General features: G+C 42.2%; 1 protein-coding gene across 3 annotated transcripts in view; it reads right to left on the reverse strand.

The window, feature by feature from the left end:
- slc2a9l2 (solute carrier family 2 member 9, like 2) overlaps positions 1-15,467 on the reverse strand; it is a 179,223-nt gene that overhangs the window by 99,136 nt on the left and 64,620 nt on the right. For all 3 annotated transcript variants that reach the window (XM_048231047.1, XM_048231048.1, XM_048231046.1), the window contains exon 7: positions 8,686-8,818. In XM_048231047.1, coding sequence (XP_048087004.1) covers positions 8,686-8,818 — 133 coding nt within the window. The remainder of the gene's footprint in view (positions 1-8,685; positions 8,819-15,467) is intronic.

Here is a 15,467-nt window from a genome sequence, read left to right on the forward strand (position 1 = left end):
TCTAATGTCTGAAAGGCTAATGATTAGCCTATCGGCTACCTGAAAAGTTAAGTGTTCAAACTAGCATTTACAGTGTTCTATTTGATGGCGTATTGGCCCTGACTAAGTTCGTGTGATATATAAACCACAATTGTTGATACAAGTACCAATGTTCGTCTAGAAAGTTTTTTTTCACATTAAGATTTTCGCCATAGGCAGTAAAAGACCGTAAAAGTTTCAAACTATGATCTTAACGGCCTTTCCACCAATCAGAGGCATCACTGTGGGATTGTTCAGGATTGTGGGTAATGAAGTACTTATCCAAGACATTGCGAATAAAAGACATTTATCTCAAAACGAGGTTAGTGCCCCATGAACTTTTGGCGTCTATAGAGCTGGTAAGTCCCGCACATCCGCTAAACCCCCAGTGGACCTCTAGATTGAAAAATAGTCAATGCAAGTGAATGTAAGAAAATAATTATTTTCTAGTCCCGTTTGAATTGTGCCATGAATGTGAACATATGTTGTCTGTGAATTTTTAATATAATTTTTCATGTTACGAGTTTGACAGTATATTATATGATTCTTCGGCTATCAGTTGTGGAAAAGACATAACGAGAAAGACTACATGTCGCCTGTGACGTGAGCTAATCACTAACATTAGCTGATATGCTAGTTTTTGTAACGGCAGGAATAAACACACATGGTAACAAAAATATTCGAAACATGTCTAGCTTCACACAACACATTAACACTATGATACAGTGTAATTGTAAAGTTGTATGGTTCACATTTCTAGCTTAACTCAATGCAGTCTTAAGACGGTGAGTACAAATAGGGTTTAGTAGACTAGTTGTAGATTTTGATGAGGAAATTGTGGAGGTGAGATCTAATATGTTGTGTATATGTAAATGAATTAAATGTTGTTTGAGGTCTCATCTGTGATTTTGCTATCTTTCAGGTTTCAGCAATGGAATATGTGTATTTGGTGAAACTGATTGGTTATTGATCTTATCTCTAATTGTTTGACATACAATCATAATACTGACATACAATCATACTGTTAAAAATAAGAAAATAACGGTTTTGTGAACTTTATTCAACATAGCCAGTGATTTAGGCGAAATTTATGGTGTTAATTATAGTGAAATATACAATTTCACAAAAATAGGGTTAAAACAAGTTAAAAAAATGGAGACATAATTTTTCTCCATGTTCAATGACCTCTAAAGACAGTCCAACCACTCTTCAAAAATTAACATTTCAATCCCACAGAATCCACATAGGCCCCCAGACTAGGTCAAAAGTTGAATGAACGAGTAGTCACGTCCTTTCGATTTCTTACAGGTTGGGTCGTTGTTGCCCACAACACACTAGCTTTCTGCTAATGAATGACATCATTGACACATTTGAAAGGCTTTTTAGACCAAATAAGTGACTCAAAAAATATAATACTCAGCGGTTTGTATTTTCTCTGCCCCCTCTTTCGACTGCAACATACGAATTTCTGGGCAAAAAATTATATCCTGAGAAAAGTGGATTTGAGGGGTACAGCTCCATAGGCCTCCATTTATTCTGCACTTATTCGTGAGCGCCCTCATGTGGAACCAGAAAAGGACCTGCAACCAGTTCAGAAACCGGAAGTTTCCCGAGAGTGGCGGTTCCCTGGTTTTGAGTCTACCATGTGCAGTTAAGTTTTTATGGCTTATACCCGAATTGTCAATGGAGAAATTGCATTGAATTCTTACTTCCGGAAACTCCTGTGGGCGGGACTGTGATGCTCTAGTAATCACTGTGCTGTTGTAACAAGGCTGTGAATATTATAACACTAGCCTATCAACACTCAAATTAACATAAATAGCAAGAATGAGCCAAGTCAGTCTCTTAATGAAAATTAAGCGATAGCATAGATCAATCATTGAGTCATGAGATAAACAACCACCTCGTAATTTTTGGTAAGGCGGTTGTGATTTTTGGTTAGGCACTCCGGATACCAACTGAAAAGTTCCCACTTAGACATGGGGGAATACCAAAGTTACCACTTAGACATGGGGGAATACCAAAAGCCAGCTACTGTACGCTTAGGTGGACTAGTGAGAGTGCCTGGACTTTAGTGCTTCTAGACAACAAATCATGTCCTTAATGACAAGGAGGTGTCCACAGTCTTTCTTAGGTCATATATCATAGAGTATATAGTGTGTACAGTTGTGTTCATAAGTTTACATACGCTGTACATACACATGCTAAAGTTAACTAAAAAGAGGAATAAAAAATCATCTTTTGGAAATTGATTTTAATGCCTTAATTTAAAAAAAATGAGGAAAAAATCCTACCTTTAAGGACACCAATTTTCTTTGTGAATGAATAATGTATCGTAAATAAATAAATGTTCTTCCTTAAAATTCAGAGGCTCATAAGTATACATACCCCTATGTTAAATTCCCATAGAGGCAGGCAGATTTTGATTTTTAAAGGCCAGTTATTTCATGGATCCAGGATACTATGCATCCTGATAAAGTCCCCTTGGGCTTTGGAATTAAAATAGCCCCACATTATCACATATCCTTCACAATACCTAGAGATTGGCATGGTTTTATTTCAGTTAGCCTAATAGCTGGTTTCATTTGCATTGAGAGATGATCTTATGGAAAGTATCTAATTTGTGAGATATGGTGAAGGCTATGTGATGATGTGGGGGTATTTCCTTAAAGCCCCATATCATTACATACCCTTCACCATATCTCACTATTGGTGTTTTTAAAGGTTATTTTTTTAAATTAAGGCATTAAGATCAATTTCCAAAGATAGCATGTGTATGTACAGGGTATGTAAACTTATGAGCACAATTGTATATACCATAGAGTGCCATAAATACTATAAAATGTGCACAAATTGTGCACATTTGTGACCAATTTTGTGTCAAACGCAAAGAGCATAAAACAGCACTCATAAAGAGAATACAAAAGACTGGACTCATCCTTATGCAGACGCATAAATGAACCCACTTAATTGCCTTCTTAAATTGAACGAACCAAGACCATCAAACTGTGGCGGACCAAATTGTTCCAGACTTTTTTAAATACTGTCTGACAGCAAGGATTTCCATCTTGAAATGCCTCAGTTCCAAAAGGTTAGGGCAGATAGATTTGCCCTGGGTTCCAAAAGGTTAGGGCAGATAGATTTGCCCTGGGTTCCCAAGTTGGAAGTCCAAATTTGAGTGCCATTCTATAGCAGCCTACTTTTCTAGTAGCAAGCACAAAAACATCAACCTCCAAGTTTGTTGGACATGAGAAAATTATATAAGCTTAGTCTATGAGCGTGTTTACATGCACTTCAGTATCCCGGTTATTATGCTTAATTATATAAGCTTAGTCTATGAGCTTGTTTACATGCACTTCAGTATCCCGGTCATTATGCTTCTCCCGGTTTGGATCTTATTCGGGATACGGTGTTTACATGATCACAGAGAAACCTGGATATTCATATTCCCGTTTACATGGTCAGTACTTGTATCCCGGTTACCAACAATAAAGGTCTACTGGCACAGTCTCAAGCGTTAGCATATAAAGTTACTTTGCATGTTAGCAGATAGGCTATCGTAAAAGCCCCTTTAGTTCGACAATTCTAAAACAACAACGTTTTTTAATACTTCAAAATAACATTTGATCAATGAAACTTACATTTTTCAGTAGCCATAGGTGTGTAGATGTTAACATGTTAAAGCTAGTCTCTCCTATTCTCGTGAACGATCGAGCAGTGCAGTCGTCATGTCCATAGTTATGACTATTTCGGACATTAAGATTAGCCTATTACATTAACCTGTGACAGCTGAACCTGCTACAGGGAAAATAAAAATTGCGCTGTCTCAGTACAGTTGTGTTAATGACGAGCGTTTGCAGGCGACTGGAAGTCTCTCATCAGAGTGAGATTGAAGAAGAGTTTTGAAAGAGGAAGACGCCTGTGTAGCATATATAACTGGGGAAATTGTTCGTGTTTGCCTTTCCCAATTGTGAAAACCAAATGAGAAAAATGGGTTCAGCTTTCACCGGCTACTACCATTGAAGGAATTAGATACATTGCAGTTGTGGCTGGTTGCACTTCACCTTGATCTGCAAACTCCGTTAGATGTGTTGCGTGAGAAATATTACCGTGTGCAGTATCATTTTGAGAAAGAGGATTTATACAACCAATCACTCTTCCACTGTCCTGAATTCAAATCTCCTGACAATGTACATACCACAGGAATAGGAGAGACTAGCTTACTGTTAATATAGCTGTAGCTTATGGCAACTGAAGCAATCATTGCTATTACATAGTCATAAATATGGACATGACAGCTTCATGGCGATATAATGGACATGACGACTGCACTGCTCGATCGTTTCTTTTTGCAAACAATGAAAACACCAAAGAAAAAGTTTTCGTTTCTGTGGCTATGGCTGTGAGAGCGTCGGCTCTGCACTAGGCTAGATATGTCAATGGGGTAGCCTAATCTGAGGTGAGTGACTCCACGCAAAAACACAAAGTTTATAATGTTACTCCGCACTATTTGAGTTAAAGGGACACCAGGCAACGTTTTCGTGTTAATTAATCATCTTCGTAAGTCGGTATATGGTTAAATGACTCATTACGGGGCGAATGAAGGCTCTCTCGCCCGCCCCTACTGCCTTTAGGAAGATTATCCCACTTGCAAGTTCGGTGTATCCTACCGCCCGACCCGAAGCAGGATCAGTTTACAGCACAGAGGCAGGCTAACGAAACGCTAGAGATTGTTGCAAACGTGTGTATAATGGCAGAGCTGGCGAAGAAGCAGCGAAAACCCTTGACGGAAGACGCAAAGAAAAGGAAAAGAGCTTCAGACCTAGCGAGGGGGAGTTTCATAGAGAAAAAGCATCAGGCTTGCCTGGTGTCCCTTTAAACGAGCAACTCGTGTTCCATAGGTCTTGGAATGTTTTTTTGAGTGTGTTTAGAGGCCCAAAACGCAGCTAAATTGCTTGCCCCCGTAGCTAGCGTTATAGCTCATTTCAAAGCGCTGGCAGCCAGGGCTGATCTCCTGGTCGAATCAATTTTTTTCGGGTTTTTTCCTGCCCCCAACACGGGGTGACCCTAAGGAAAACTATTTTGGGGTTATAAATGGCCGGATTTCCCCTTTAACAGTCATTAGCCTAATTGTAGTGATAATTTACCTGTGAAAATGGGACCACTTTGAGTTTAGTGGCCTTAGCACTTCTTCACTATAATCAGAGACGGGCTCTGCTATAATGCTGTGTTGCGGATCTGGCTCTGCATCAGTCATTAAGTAGGTCGATTTTGCCGGCGCCATGGTTTTAAATTGTATTTACGTCTGCAATGTTACTACTGCAGCTGTTCACTAGTTATGTCCGAAACTGCGCCTGCGCATATAGCCAGCTGCAGTCAGAAACCGGGATAAGGTGTATACATGGAACAGTATCCCAGTTTCTTTCGGAGTACTCCGCCTAGCATAACCGGGATACTCAAAACCGGGATAATGGCTTATCCGGGTTTCTGAATTCGGGATATGATGTTTACATGTGCAAACACAAAACCGGGATACTTTAAAATCCCGATAATAACCGGGATACTGAAGTGCATGTAAACACGCTCTATGTAAAACTTTTATGTTAAATGGTGTTATATCAAACATTCTAAATATTGCTATGGATTCCTTTTGCTCAAAACTGATCAAATTCAGGTTGATTGTACAAGTTCCACCTATGTTGTTAATTTTAGAAGACTGTTCAAAAAAAGATAGTCATATGATATTGGAGAGATATCATCAGGACATTGAAAATGAATATCAGGGTTAAGCTAAATCTCCTCCTTTAATCCTTAAGTCCTTTAATGTCCATGCAAATTATATTACATTCTAAGGCATTACACAAAGTGTAACGGAAATTAGGTTGGACACTTCTTTTTTTACCACATTCCGTCTTTATCGGTCAGCTTATCTTTTTTCCCCTTGCCTTCTGTAGTTTCATGCTGCTTCAACAAGGTAAATCAGGTGTAATAATTTCCCTCAGCTCCTTCCTCTCTTTACATCCAACCGCATGTTTTGCTTCCAGTCTCAGAAATAATTTAATCAGTCTTTTCAACATTCTAAGTCATTGAGACCAAAGAGTGCATGAATGAGTAGAGTGAGACTATAAAAAGACAAAAGCAACCTTTCATGTGCAAAAGGCGATCGACTGACGGAGAGAAATAGGTTTTGCTCTTTTAACACCATGCCGTGGCTATGGTTTAGAAGAAAAAGACATGCCATCTACTGGATGCCTTGGCACGAGGCAGGCATCTTATCTGTCACCATACACCATCATTAACCCCCTTAAGACCGACTGATAACAGAATTATATGTGTGTGTGTGTGTGTGTGGCCATCCTAAAGCGTTTTTGATGTGTAATTCAGAGTTATAATTGAGATGGCTGCACCATGATCTGATGTCAGTAAAAGATAATGTCAGTAAAAGAGTCTTTCTGCCTTTAGCTGCTTAACCCCATTCTGTCATCAAGGGCCCTTTTTTAACTGAAGCTTTGAAAACAAATCCATAAAGTTCAAAACCCCCTCCTCAAAGCTTTTAGCCGTCGCCCCCAGCCCCTCGGGATTCCTCAACAAATATGACTGCTTCACAAAAGAAGTGTGTGCGTGTGCTCAGGGCCTGGTATCTGTGAATCATAAAGTCACTTCAAAGGACAGAGAAAGGGGAGTGAGAAGGGTGAGAGGCCAAGATGCTCAACGCTCTCTTGTGAGCCGTCTTTCATCAGGCGATGCTCATGGCTGCTACGTGCACTTTCACCAGGCGATATTTGTGGCCTGTTAGCCATGGAGCAAGGAAAAGTGGATGTGATGAAGATAAAAACAATGAAGATGATGATGATGATGATGATGATTACAAAGATGACGAGGTGACAGAACACAATGAATATGAACATCATTAGGAATAGTAATTAAATCAGACGTTAATCCATAATTCTGTAACATGAAAGAAGCTGACGCAAAACCACAACATCATGGGTGGCCGTCCTGCCTTGTTTGCCGGGAAAAGGAAAAGATCAACATGAACATCCCGGGTGTAGAACAACATCCCGGGTGTAGAACAGGGTGAACAACATCCCGGGTGTAGAACAACATCCCAAGTGTAGAACAACATCCCGGGTGTAGAACAACATCCCGGGTGTAGAACAACATCCCGGGTGTAGAACAGGGTGAACAACATCCCGGGTGTAGAACAACATCCCGGGTGTAGAACAGGGTGAACAACATCCCAAGTGTAGAACAACATCCCGGGTGTAGAACAGGGTGAACAACATCCCGGGTGTAGAACAGGGTGAACAACATCCCAAGTGTAGAACAACATCCCGGGTGTAGAACAGGGTGAACAACATCCCGGGTGTAGAACAGGGTGAACAACATCCCAAGTGTAGAACAACATCCCGGGTGTAGAACAGGGTGAACAACATCCCGGGTGTAGAACAACATCCCGGGTGTAGAACAGGGTGAACAACATCCCGGGTGTAGAACAGGGTGAACAACATCCCGGGTGTAGAACAGGGTGAACAACCTCCCGGGTGTAGAACAACATCCCGGGTGTAGAACAGGGTGAACAACCTCCCGGGTGTAGAACAGGGTGAACAACATCCCGGGTGTAGAACAGGGTGAACAACATCCCGGGTGTAGAACAGGGTGAACAACATCCCAAGTGTAGAACAGGGTGAACAAGAGAGAAAAACTACTGAAAAGAAGTCTGCACACTCAGGGTTCTCTTTTTAGAGTGCTTTGTTTTTCTCTAAAGGACATGATGAAGCCCTAAGGGCAAAAACGCTGTCTGAGTGTAAATAAAAACACTCAGCAAAAAATGCGAGAACAGAGCTCACAACTGGGACTTCTCTTCAGTAATTTTAGAGGAAACTCTCTAACAGAATGGCAGTAATAAAAGACTCCAAAACATTATTAGCAAATTGGTCTTCTGTCTCATTAAACAAAGTTAAATGACCATGTACCTTTCGGTAAGTGCAGGAGAGTGAGTTTAAAATGAGGCTGAGGATATTGTATACAAAGAGGTGATTAACATTGCATTTTCAATATGGACCCTTTCAGGAGAGTTCCATTATCAGCATCATAGTTGGCCCCACAAGACTTCCTTTTTAACATTCCATATGTTATCTTAATGCAGAGGAAGTAGAATATCAAATAGAATGTTCAAGCATTGTTTGTGTTTACCTTGTTGAAAGGGTCCATACTATGTGTGTGCTTTTCCTTATATTCTATTCAGTGCATCAACTTTGCTTTGTCATTTGCTCTCTCCATGTCACGACTTTCTAATAAAGGTCATGCGACCCCTTTTGTCACAAGTTAGGGGTACTCTGGCTGGGCACTAATTTTAGGAATATCCTGTGGAGGAACATACCATGACAAGAAAATTCTGAAGTATGTATGCATTGTATTGACCTATAGTGTATCTATTACCTGACTTCACATGCTATGTCCGAGAAGTATACATGTATTGTTGTATGTCTGCATGTATGGTGAGCTTTAGACAAGACCATTGTATGATCAATTAAGAATGACCCATGTGATTTGTATTACGACCATGAAACAGACATGTATAATCACCAGCGTTGTGAATAATCCTGCAGTGTCTCTCACACCTGAGTGTGCCTGGAGTTTTTGTTTTGACCACATCCCCCTTACCTTTCTCTGCTCTGGCTTCGTCGCGTCTCTCCATCAGTAGGAAGCGAGGGCTCTCGGGCAGGAAGGGCAGCACACACAGTTGCAGCACAGCTGGCACTGCCAGGAACGCAAACAGGAAGTTCCACCTGGACTCCTGGTTCCTCCCAGCAGAGAGAGAGAGAGAGTGAAAGAGTGAGAGAGTCAGTTAACAAAAAGATTATGAGAAGAAGAGTTCTGTCAAAATTCTGTATTACTCGCTTTGGTCCCATTTGATATATAGTGTCCTTATTACATTAATCATCATGTTAGTAGGTCTATATGTAACATTATTAGCCTTCACCTTGACCCCCATTTCATCTTCTAATGACATGTACCAATATTGGTACACGTAAAAGTACATTGCAGTTACTGTAGTAATTTTTGTAATTTACTGAGTACATCTGTCCTATGTCTGATCCTAACTGGTTAATATTTCAATTGCACATAGTATATTGTATGAATGCTCATCACTGGTTTTCTTTTGACAATCAATCAATGTGTTTATATAGTTTGTACTGGTAGGAAAACACATTTGAACAAAAAGTTTCAGTCACAGATAAACATAACACTCTGGGCAACATTTTCTGAAGAAGATACTCTGACTCAATTTCAATAAGCATTTTATTCGTCTCTTTTTCTCACAGTGAAAGGTGATCAGATGGAAAGGGCCTTCCTAATTACCGTGGCATACAAAACCACAAGTGTCGTGAGTTGAATTGAATTGGCTCTCCTCCCAGCTTTCTGCCAGGACTTGAAGATAGGCAAACATATTGGGCAGAATTTAACACTCTCATTCAGCAGTGGAGAAAATGACTGTTCTCTCTCTCTCTCCACTGTCATTACCCTATAGGTCGCACTGCAGAAGGTAATGACCTCAAACACTCACAGAAGGTCACAGTCAAGCTACCCTTAGCAAGCGGACCTGGGAGGAGCCATGAGAGACACACGGAGGGGCCTTAGGTGATCATGCTTTTACCCTGAGGCTGTAGTGGGGCCCACGTTTAAACAAAGCAGGAACCTAACCGGCGGAACTTTGACCTGTAACCTCTAACTCCACTCAGTGTCCTTCAGACGTCATGTCTGTTTGCTCTCTGTACACTCAACACACAATTTCAATTTGTGGCAAGCGCGTGTATGTGGGTGTGTGCAGGGGCATGTGTGTGGATGGGTGTGGGTGTGTCTGTGTGTGTGTGTGTGTGTGTTTGTTTATGTGTGGTGCGTGTGCGCGCATTTCTTTGTGTGTTGTGAGCTCTGTGTTAAAACTATTAACTCATGCAAAGTGTGGTCTTTTTCTTCTGTCTTTTGATTAGTTATGTAATTAGTTGGGTCCTAAAAAGAGACTGATTGGAGCCTGCTCCTATCCCTGCATTTCTCTGAGGACTGGACTTGTTTCTGTCCAGCTTGAGAAGAACTGGGCACACGAGGACGTTCAGCGCAATCCTATCTCATTCAGCAAGGACACACGCTCCAAGACCTGGACTCACAACAGTGGATAATTATGAATGCCTCTGCGTGTGCGCGTGTGTCTGTTTTAACCACAGATCAGGTCGGAGCTGTGGGCTACCTTTGTACATCCACACTAAACACTCTGGTGGCTTGCCACAGACACTTCTGAATGCCCGCAGCTGGGTCTCTCCAGCGGAGGCCGTGGCTAGGTCTCTCCAGCGGAGGCCGTGGCTGGGTCTCTCCAGCGGAGGCCGTGGCGGCTCAATCAACGCTCTGGACCCCCACTCTATCTGCCCGGTGCCAACGTGATGCTCACAGGTAGCCAAGTGAGAACACAATACACCAGACAAATGACAGGGAGAAGGGGGGCAACCAAACTGTGTGTGTGTGTGTGTGAGAGAGTGAATAAGAGTGAATAGGTGAGTGAGTTATGAGAATGAATGAGAGAGTGAGTGAATAAGTGAGTAAGTAAATGAGTGAGTGAGTGAGAGAGAGAGAAAGAGAGTGAATGAATGAGTGAGTGAGAGATTGAGTAATATATGAGAGGCAGCTGTTTCAGAGGCTCCGAGAAATGTTTGGACAGACCAGGCACTGACAAAACAGCGAGTCAATCTTAAGAAAACTCCAAGCTCCCAAGAAAAGCAATAACAAAAAGGGTCAACAAACAACAAACAATGAGTGTCTGGTTTTCTATTTTCAAAAGAAAATTAATTAAGTTAAATGAACGGAGAGGACACTGGGTAGAGAATACCGCAATGAATAAGGGAAACAAATCCTACAGGTCAACAAAGTCTAAACAAACAACAGTTTGTACGTCATCTGCGTGTTGTCTCTGCAGCAGAGAGCAGCAGTAGAAAGCCACAGGTCATCTTCGGGGAGGGGGGATAGAACCTGAGTCGTTGACCTGAAACTTCAGGATCGATGATGTCAGACACATGAGTCAGCAGTGCACAAAAGACAAAAGAGTGCTGACTCTCCCCTACAGCAGACGAGTCCACCGCCTCAGTATTGTTGACGGTGCATGATGCTCTACACACACACACACACACACACACACACACACACACACACACACACACACACATACATACACACTAAGAGAGAGAAAGAGACAAAGACAGAGAGAGACATAGAGAAAGAGACAGACAGACAGAGAGAGAGAGAGAAAGACAAAGACAGACAGAGAGAAAGAGACTGTGTCTGATGAAGCGAGCGAGCCAGGGTCTAAGACTGGAATTTCTGCTTCAGTACCGAGTGCATTGGCAGCAGCCACTTCCTCCAAATCCGATGGGCCTTGGCTGTGTTTGTATGTGTGTGTGTGTGTGTGTGTGTGTGTGTGTGTGTGTGTGTGTGAGTGTGAGTGTGTGTGTGTCTGCAAGTGTGTGTGTGTGTGTGTGTGTGTGTCTGCAAGTGTGTGTGTGTGTGTGTGTGTGTGTCTGCAAGTGTGTGTGGGTGCTGAGGTGCATCAAGTGCATGGGGAGACGTGATATGAAACAGAAAAGACCTGGCCCGGGATTCCACATGCAAAAATGCAAAAGTGCTCTTGGAATGTCAGGGCTGAGTCTGCGCTAGCCACGGATGGTCTGGAATGATGAACACTTGAATCTGCATTAGGAGCAAGAGCGAGTCTCCGGCAGACTTCGATAGTCTTTCCAGCATGGGCGGAGTGTGCTGAAAAGCAAACGGGCAAAAGATATTCTGGGCACTGATGAGCTGGACCGACCTGCCAGGAGGCAGAAGCTGAAATAATGAAGGATAATGCATAGATGATTTCCTCTCGAACAATGGCAATCTGAGTCTCATTAGAAGCTATTCAACCGTGCAATCATTCAAGTGTCTACGCACACACCCACTTTTGGCTTGTCTTCCTTCAAAAATACCTTCACCCTTCAAAAATCGAGCGTCAGAAAAATGAATATTCAAACACATAACTTATGCAACATATGACTGCACATTTCTGTCTGTAAATACAGATCTTGTGCACCACCATATAAACTAGATGTAAAGCAGAGCGGTACAAAATATGACCCCCACCCAGTCCTGCACATTCTCTGCACAAAAATGAATCACGATTGTCAGTTTGACTCCATCTCCTATACTGCATAACCCCTATGGGCTAGCCTGATGTTGTCATACTCAGATTCTAGTCAGAACATGGGACTTATATGTCTCCATTGGGACGTAACTATGGGTCGTGTTTCAACCGATACAGGGGGGAATACCTCTGCACTAAATTGGATAGACTTAACCAAGTAGAGCAACAAAACAGCTTACCGTGAGCTGTAGGAAGAACACACTAACCATCCTTCTTATCCACAAATGCCTTAACATTTCTGGTCTTTTTTAAGATAACGAAATCTAAGACAACAAATTACGTAGCAGGATATTGCTAGATTATTTGCTACTTATTTGCAAGGTTTGTTTCTGGTTATTTAAGAATTGAAAAGAACAGAGATTTCAAACAAACGAGGAAACATGTAACAATGCAAACAAGCTGTTTTCACTTGATGAAAGTGAAACCGGAGTTTTCCCACCTATCAACTTCGGCCGAAGTTTTCAGAAATAATCGTTTTCAGTGATAAAACCTCATGGAAATAATTTTCCAAATTTGCATTTTTCCATATGGGGTCTTAGAAGCCATCTATCTAGCTTCTAGCCACAGCGATGTTGTTGCAAACAAAATCAACCTAAGCGTGCTCAGATGACGTGATAGACGAGGCACTATTGCTTACCTGTCCATCATCGTAAAGCCGAATTTGATTGGTCCAAACAGCTCTAGTTCGAGCATAGATGCTCCACAATGGAACAAGTCCAGGCCAGACTTCCCGACCTCAAATGTTGTGGGCGGAGCTAAGTCCGGCTGGCATCCAGGCTAGTTATGGGCTAGGTTGATGCGGGCCCTGGGGCCCTTGAAACACGGGTGCATGAAACTTAGTGGGCATGAAGTGGGCTTTTACGGAAAATTTTAGCTTGATCCCTGGGGTTAATCATGGAGATTTGAAAATGAAAATTTGTTACACAGGCAAAGTTATCAGAAGTTAACAACATGCATGTAAGACCCTAGGTGGTAGGGTAGCTGTGTTAGAACACAGCTGAGTCTCTAAAAAGCAAAAACAAGTCATTGCAATCACAGGTATCTCTGGCTGAAGTTTGAAGAGTAGGATCATTGGATCATTATGACACCCTCTGAATGCATGCCAAGTTTTGTTGAATTCCGTTCATGGGGGCCATATCACCTACACACACACACACACACACACACACACACACACACACACACACAGGCACACACAGGCACACACACACGCACGAACGCACACACATACACACACACACACACACACTAAAGACACAGGCACACGCAGTACACATGCACATGCACACACACACAAACGCTCTCACACCTAAACACATACACATAAACAACACACACACATAAACACACACACATGCAGGCAAGCAGGCACACGCACATACAAACATACACACACACACAAACACGCATGCACACACACACAAACACACACACGCACACACATACACAGGCAAACACACTCATTTACCCCACATACACAAGCGAACACACTCACAAGCGAACAAACACACACACACACACACACACACACAGAGTAGCACACACACAAAAACAAACACACACTATAAACCCCTCATTTACATACACAAAAGTTGTTGTTGAGTAGGGGCTGGAATAGGAGATGGAGACAAATTGACAAGCGTGATTTATTTTTTGTGGAGAGAATGTGCAAGACTGAGCAGCGGTCATATTTTGTACCATTTAGCCAAATGGAGTTATTTGTATCCTGTAAATGTATCTACAATTTGACAAACGTGTTAAAATGTCTACTGTAAGTAACAAAAACAAATAACACCACAATAGTAAGATTGTCGATTTCTGCCTTGAGGTAAAACCAGTGGATGACTCACTACTGTACTGGAGACTGGGCAGTGAGCCAAGGAATCAGTGCTGAACCACCACAACCAATGTACTGCTATTGCAAAGCTATTGTATCTGTGCTGCTGCAAGATGCTACGCGGTCAGACTGGCACTTTAATCTCATCTGGGTGCTCGGCTTGAAGAAGTGCCCATTCCCAAGTGCCCATTCCCAAGTGCTCTTTAATGACATCAGTATTCTCACTTACACAGAGCTGTGAGATTATCTACCAGAGGGAAACTAAGCAGAAGGGGGAGGAAGAGGAGGAGGAAGAGGAGGAGGAAGAGGAGCAGGAGGAGTTAGAGAGCAGAAGGAGGAGGAAGAAGAGGAGCAGGATGAGTTAGAGAGCAGAAGGAGGAGGAAGAAGAGGAGCAGGAGGAGGAGAGCTCACACTCCTTTCCCCCAGGCTAGTATCTCCTCCTGTTTATTGGTCATATAAGCAGAGTCAGGAGATGCCCAAAGCATTCTCTATTGGTTTCTGGGCCTCAGCACATTAAGTACAGAAATACACATAAACAAGCTGGGGGATGGGGGGGAGGCATCTCTACAGTTTAGTCGGTTCCATTTCAGTTCCCTCCCTTGTGCTTGCTGTCCCAGTCCAATTTAAAAAGTGCTGATGAACACCAAAACTCTTAATGATAACACTGATCTAGTTCAGGTAAAAGTGAGGGAATGAACTACAAAAAAAAACTGAACCGACAACAATACAACAAACTGTTAATGCAGCAGCCCCTGCTAGTGTTTATTTAGCATCAACTGTGATCATAAATCACTTCCATTTCATTCCATTCCAATTACAACATGGAGATCCTATCCTCAAAGGAGTGGTTATGACCAACTGCAGTTCATCTAAGGACAACCCAATCCACATATGAGAATAGTTCTACTAAGGCCAATGAGGTGGTGTAGGAGGAACAACAGAGATGCTGGAGTCACTGTAATCTTAGTCGTCGTGACAATGTGAGGCAATTATAAACATGACAGTATCATGAGGTGCATGCAATATTCATTTGCTGGAGAATGTATTAACACTGTCACGTGCGGTCACAAACATTATGTGCGTGCCAAGTGGCGCCCCACATACAGACTCATCTAGCATCATCCAACATTACGTAAGTTACAGACCATTTCTTTCCATAGACCCATGTGGGGGAAAGAAGGAAAGGGGAGACCGGCCAGCCCAGCAAGGTAATTGTGGAACAGCCTTCTGATTAAACTCAACTGTGTCACATTAATCCTTTCAGGAGAGTATCGCAGAGGGGGTTTAAGAGAGCAATGAATTAATTTAGCTTGCAGCCGAACGAAGAAAAGCTAGAAGCCTAATTCAGAACTGGACTCCAATCATTATAGCTCTCTTACATGGAC

The sequence above is a fragment of the Alosa alosa genome, chromosome 21 (assembly GCF_017589495.1).
Source record: "Alosa alosa isolate M-15738 ecotype Scorff River chromosome 21, AALO_Geno_1.1, whole genome shotgun sequence".
Taxonomy (NCBI): domain Eukaryota; kingdom Metazoa; phylum Chordata; class Actinopteri; order Clupeiformes; family Clupeidae; genus Alosa; species Alosa alosa.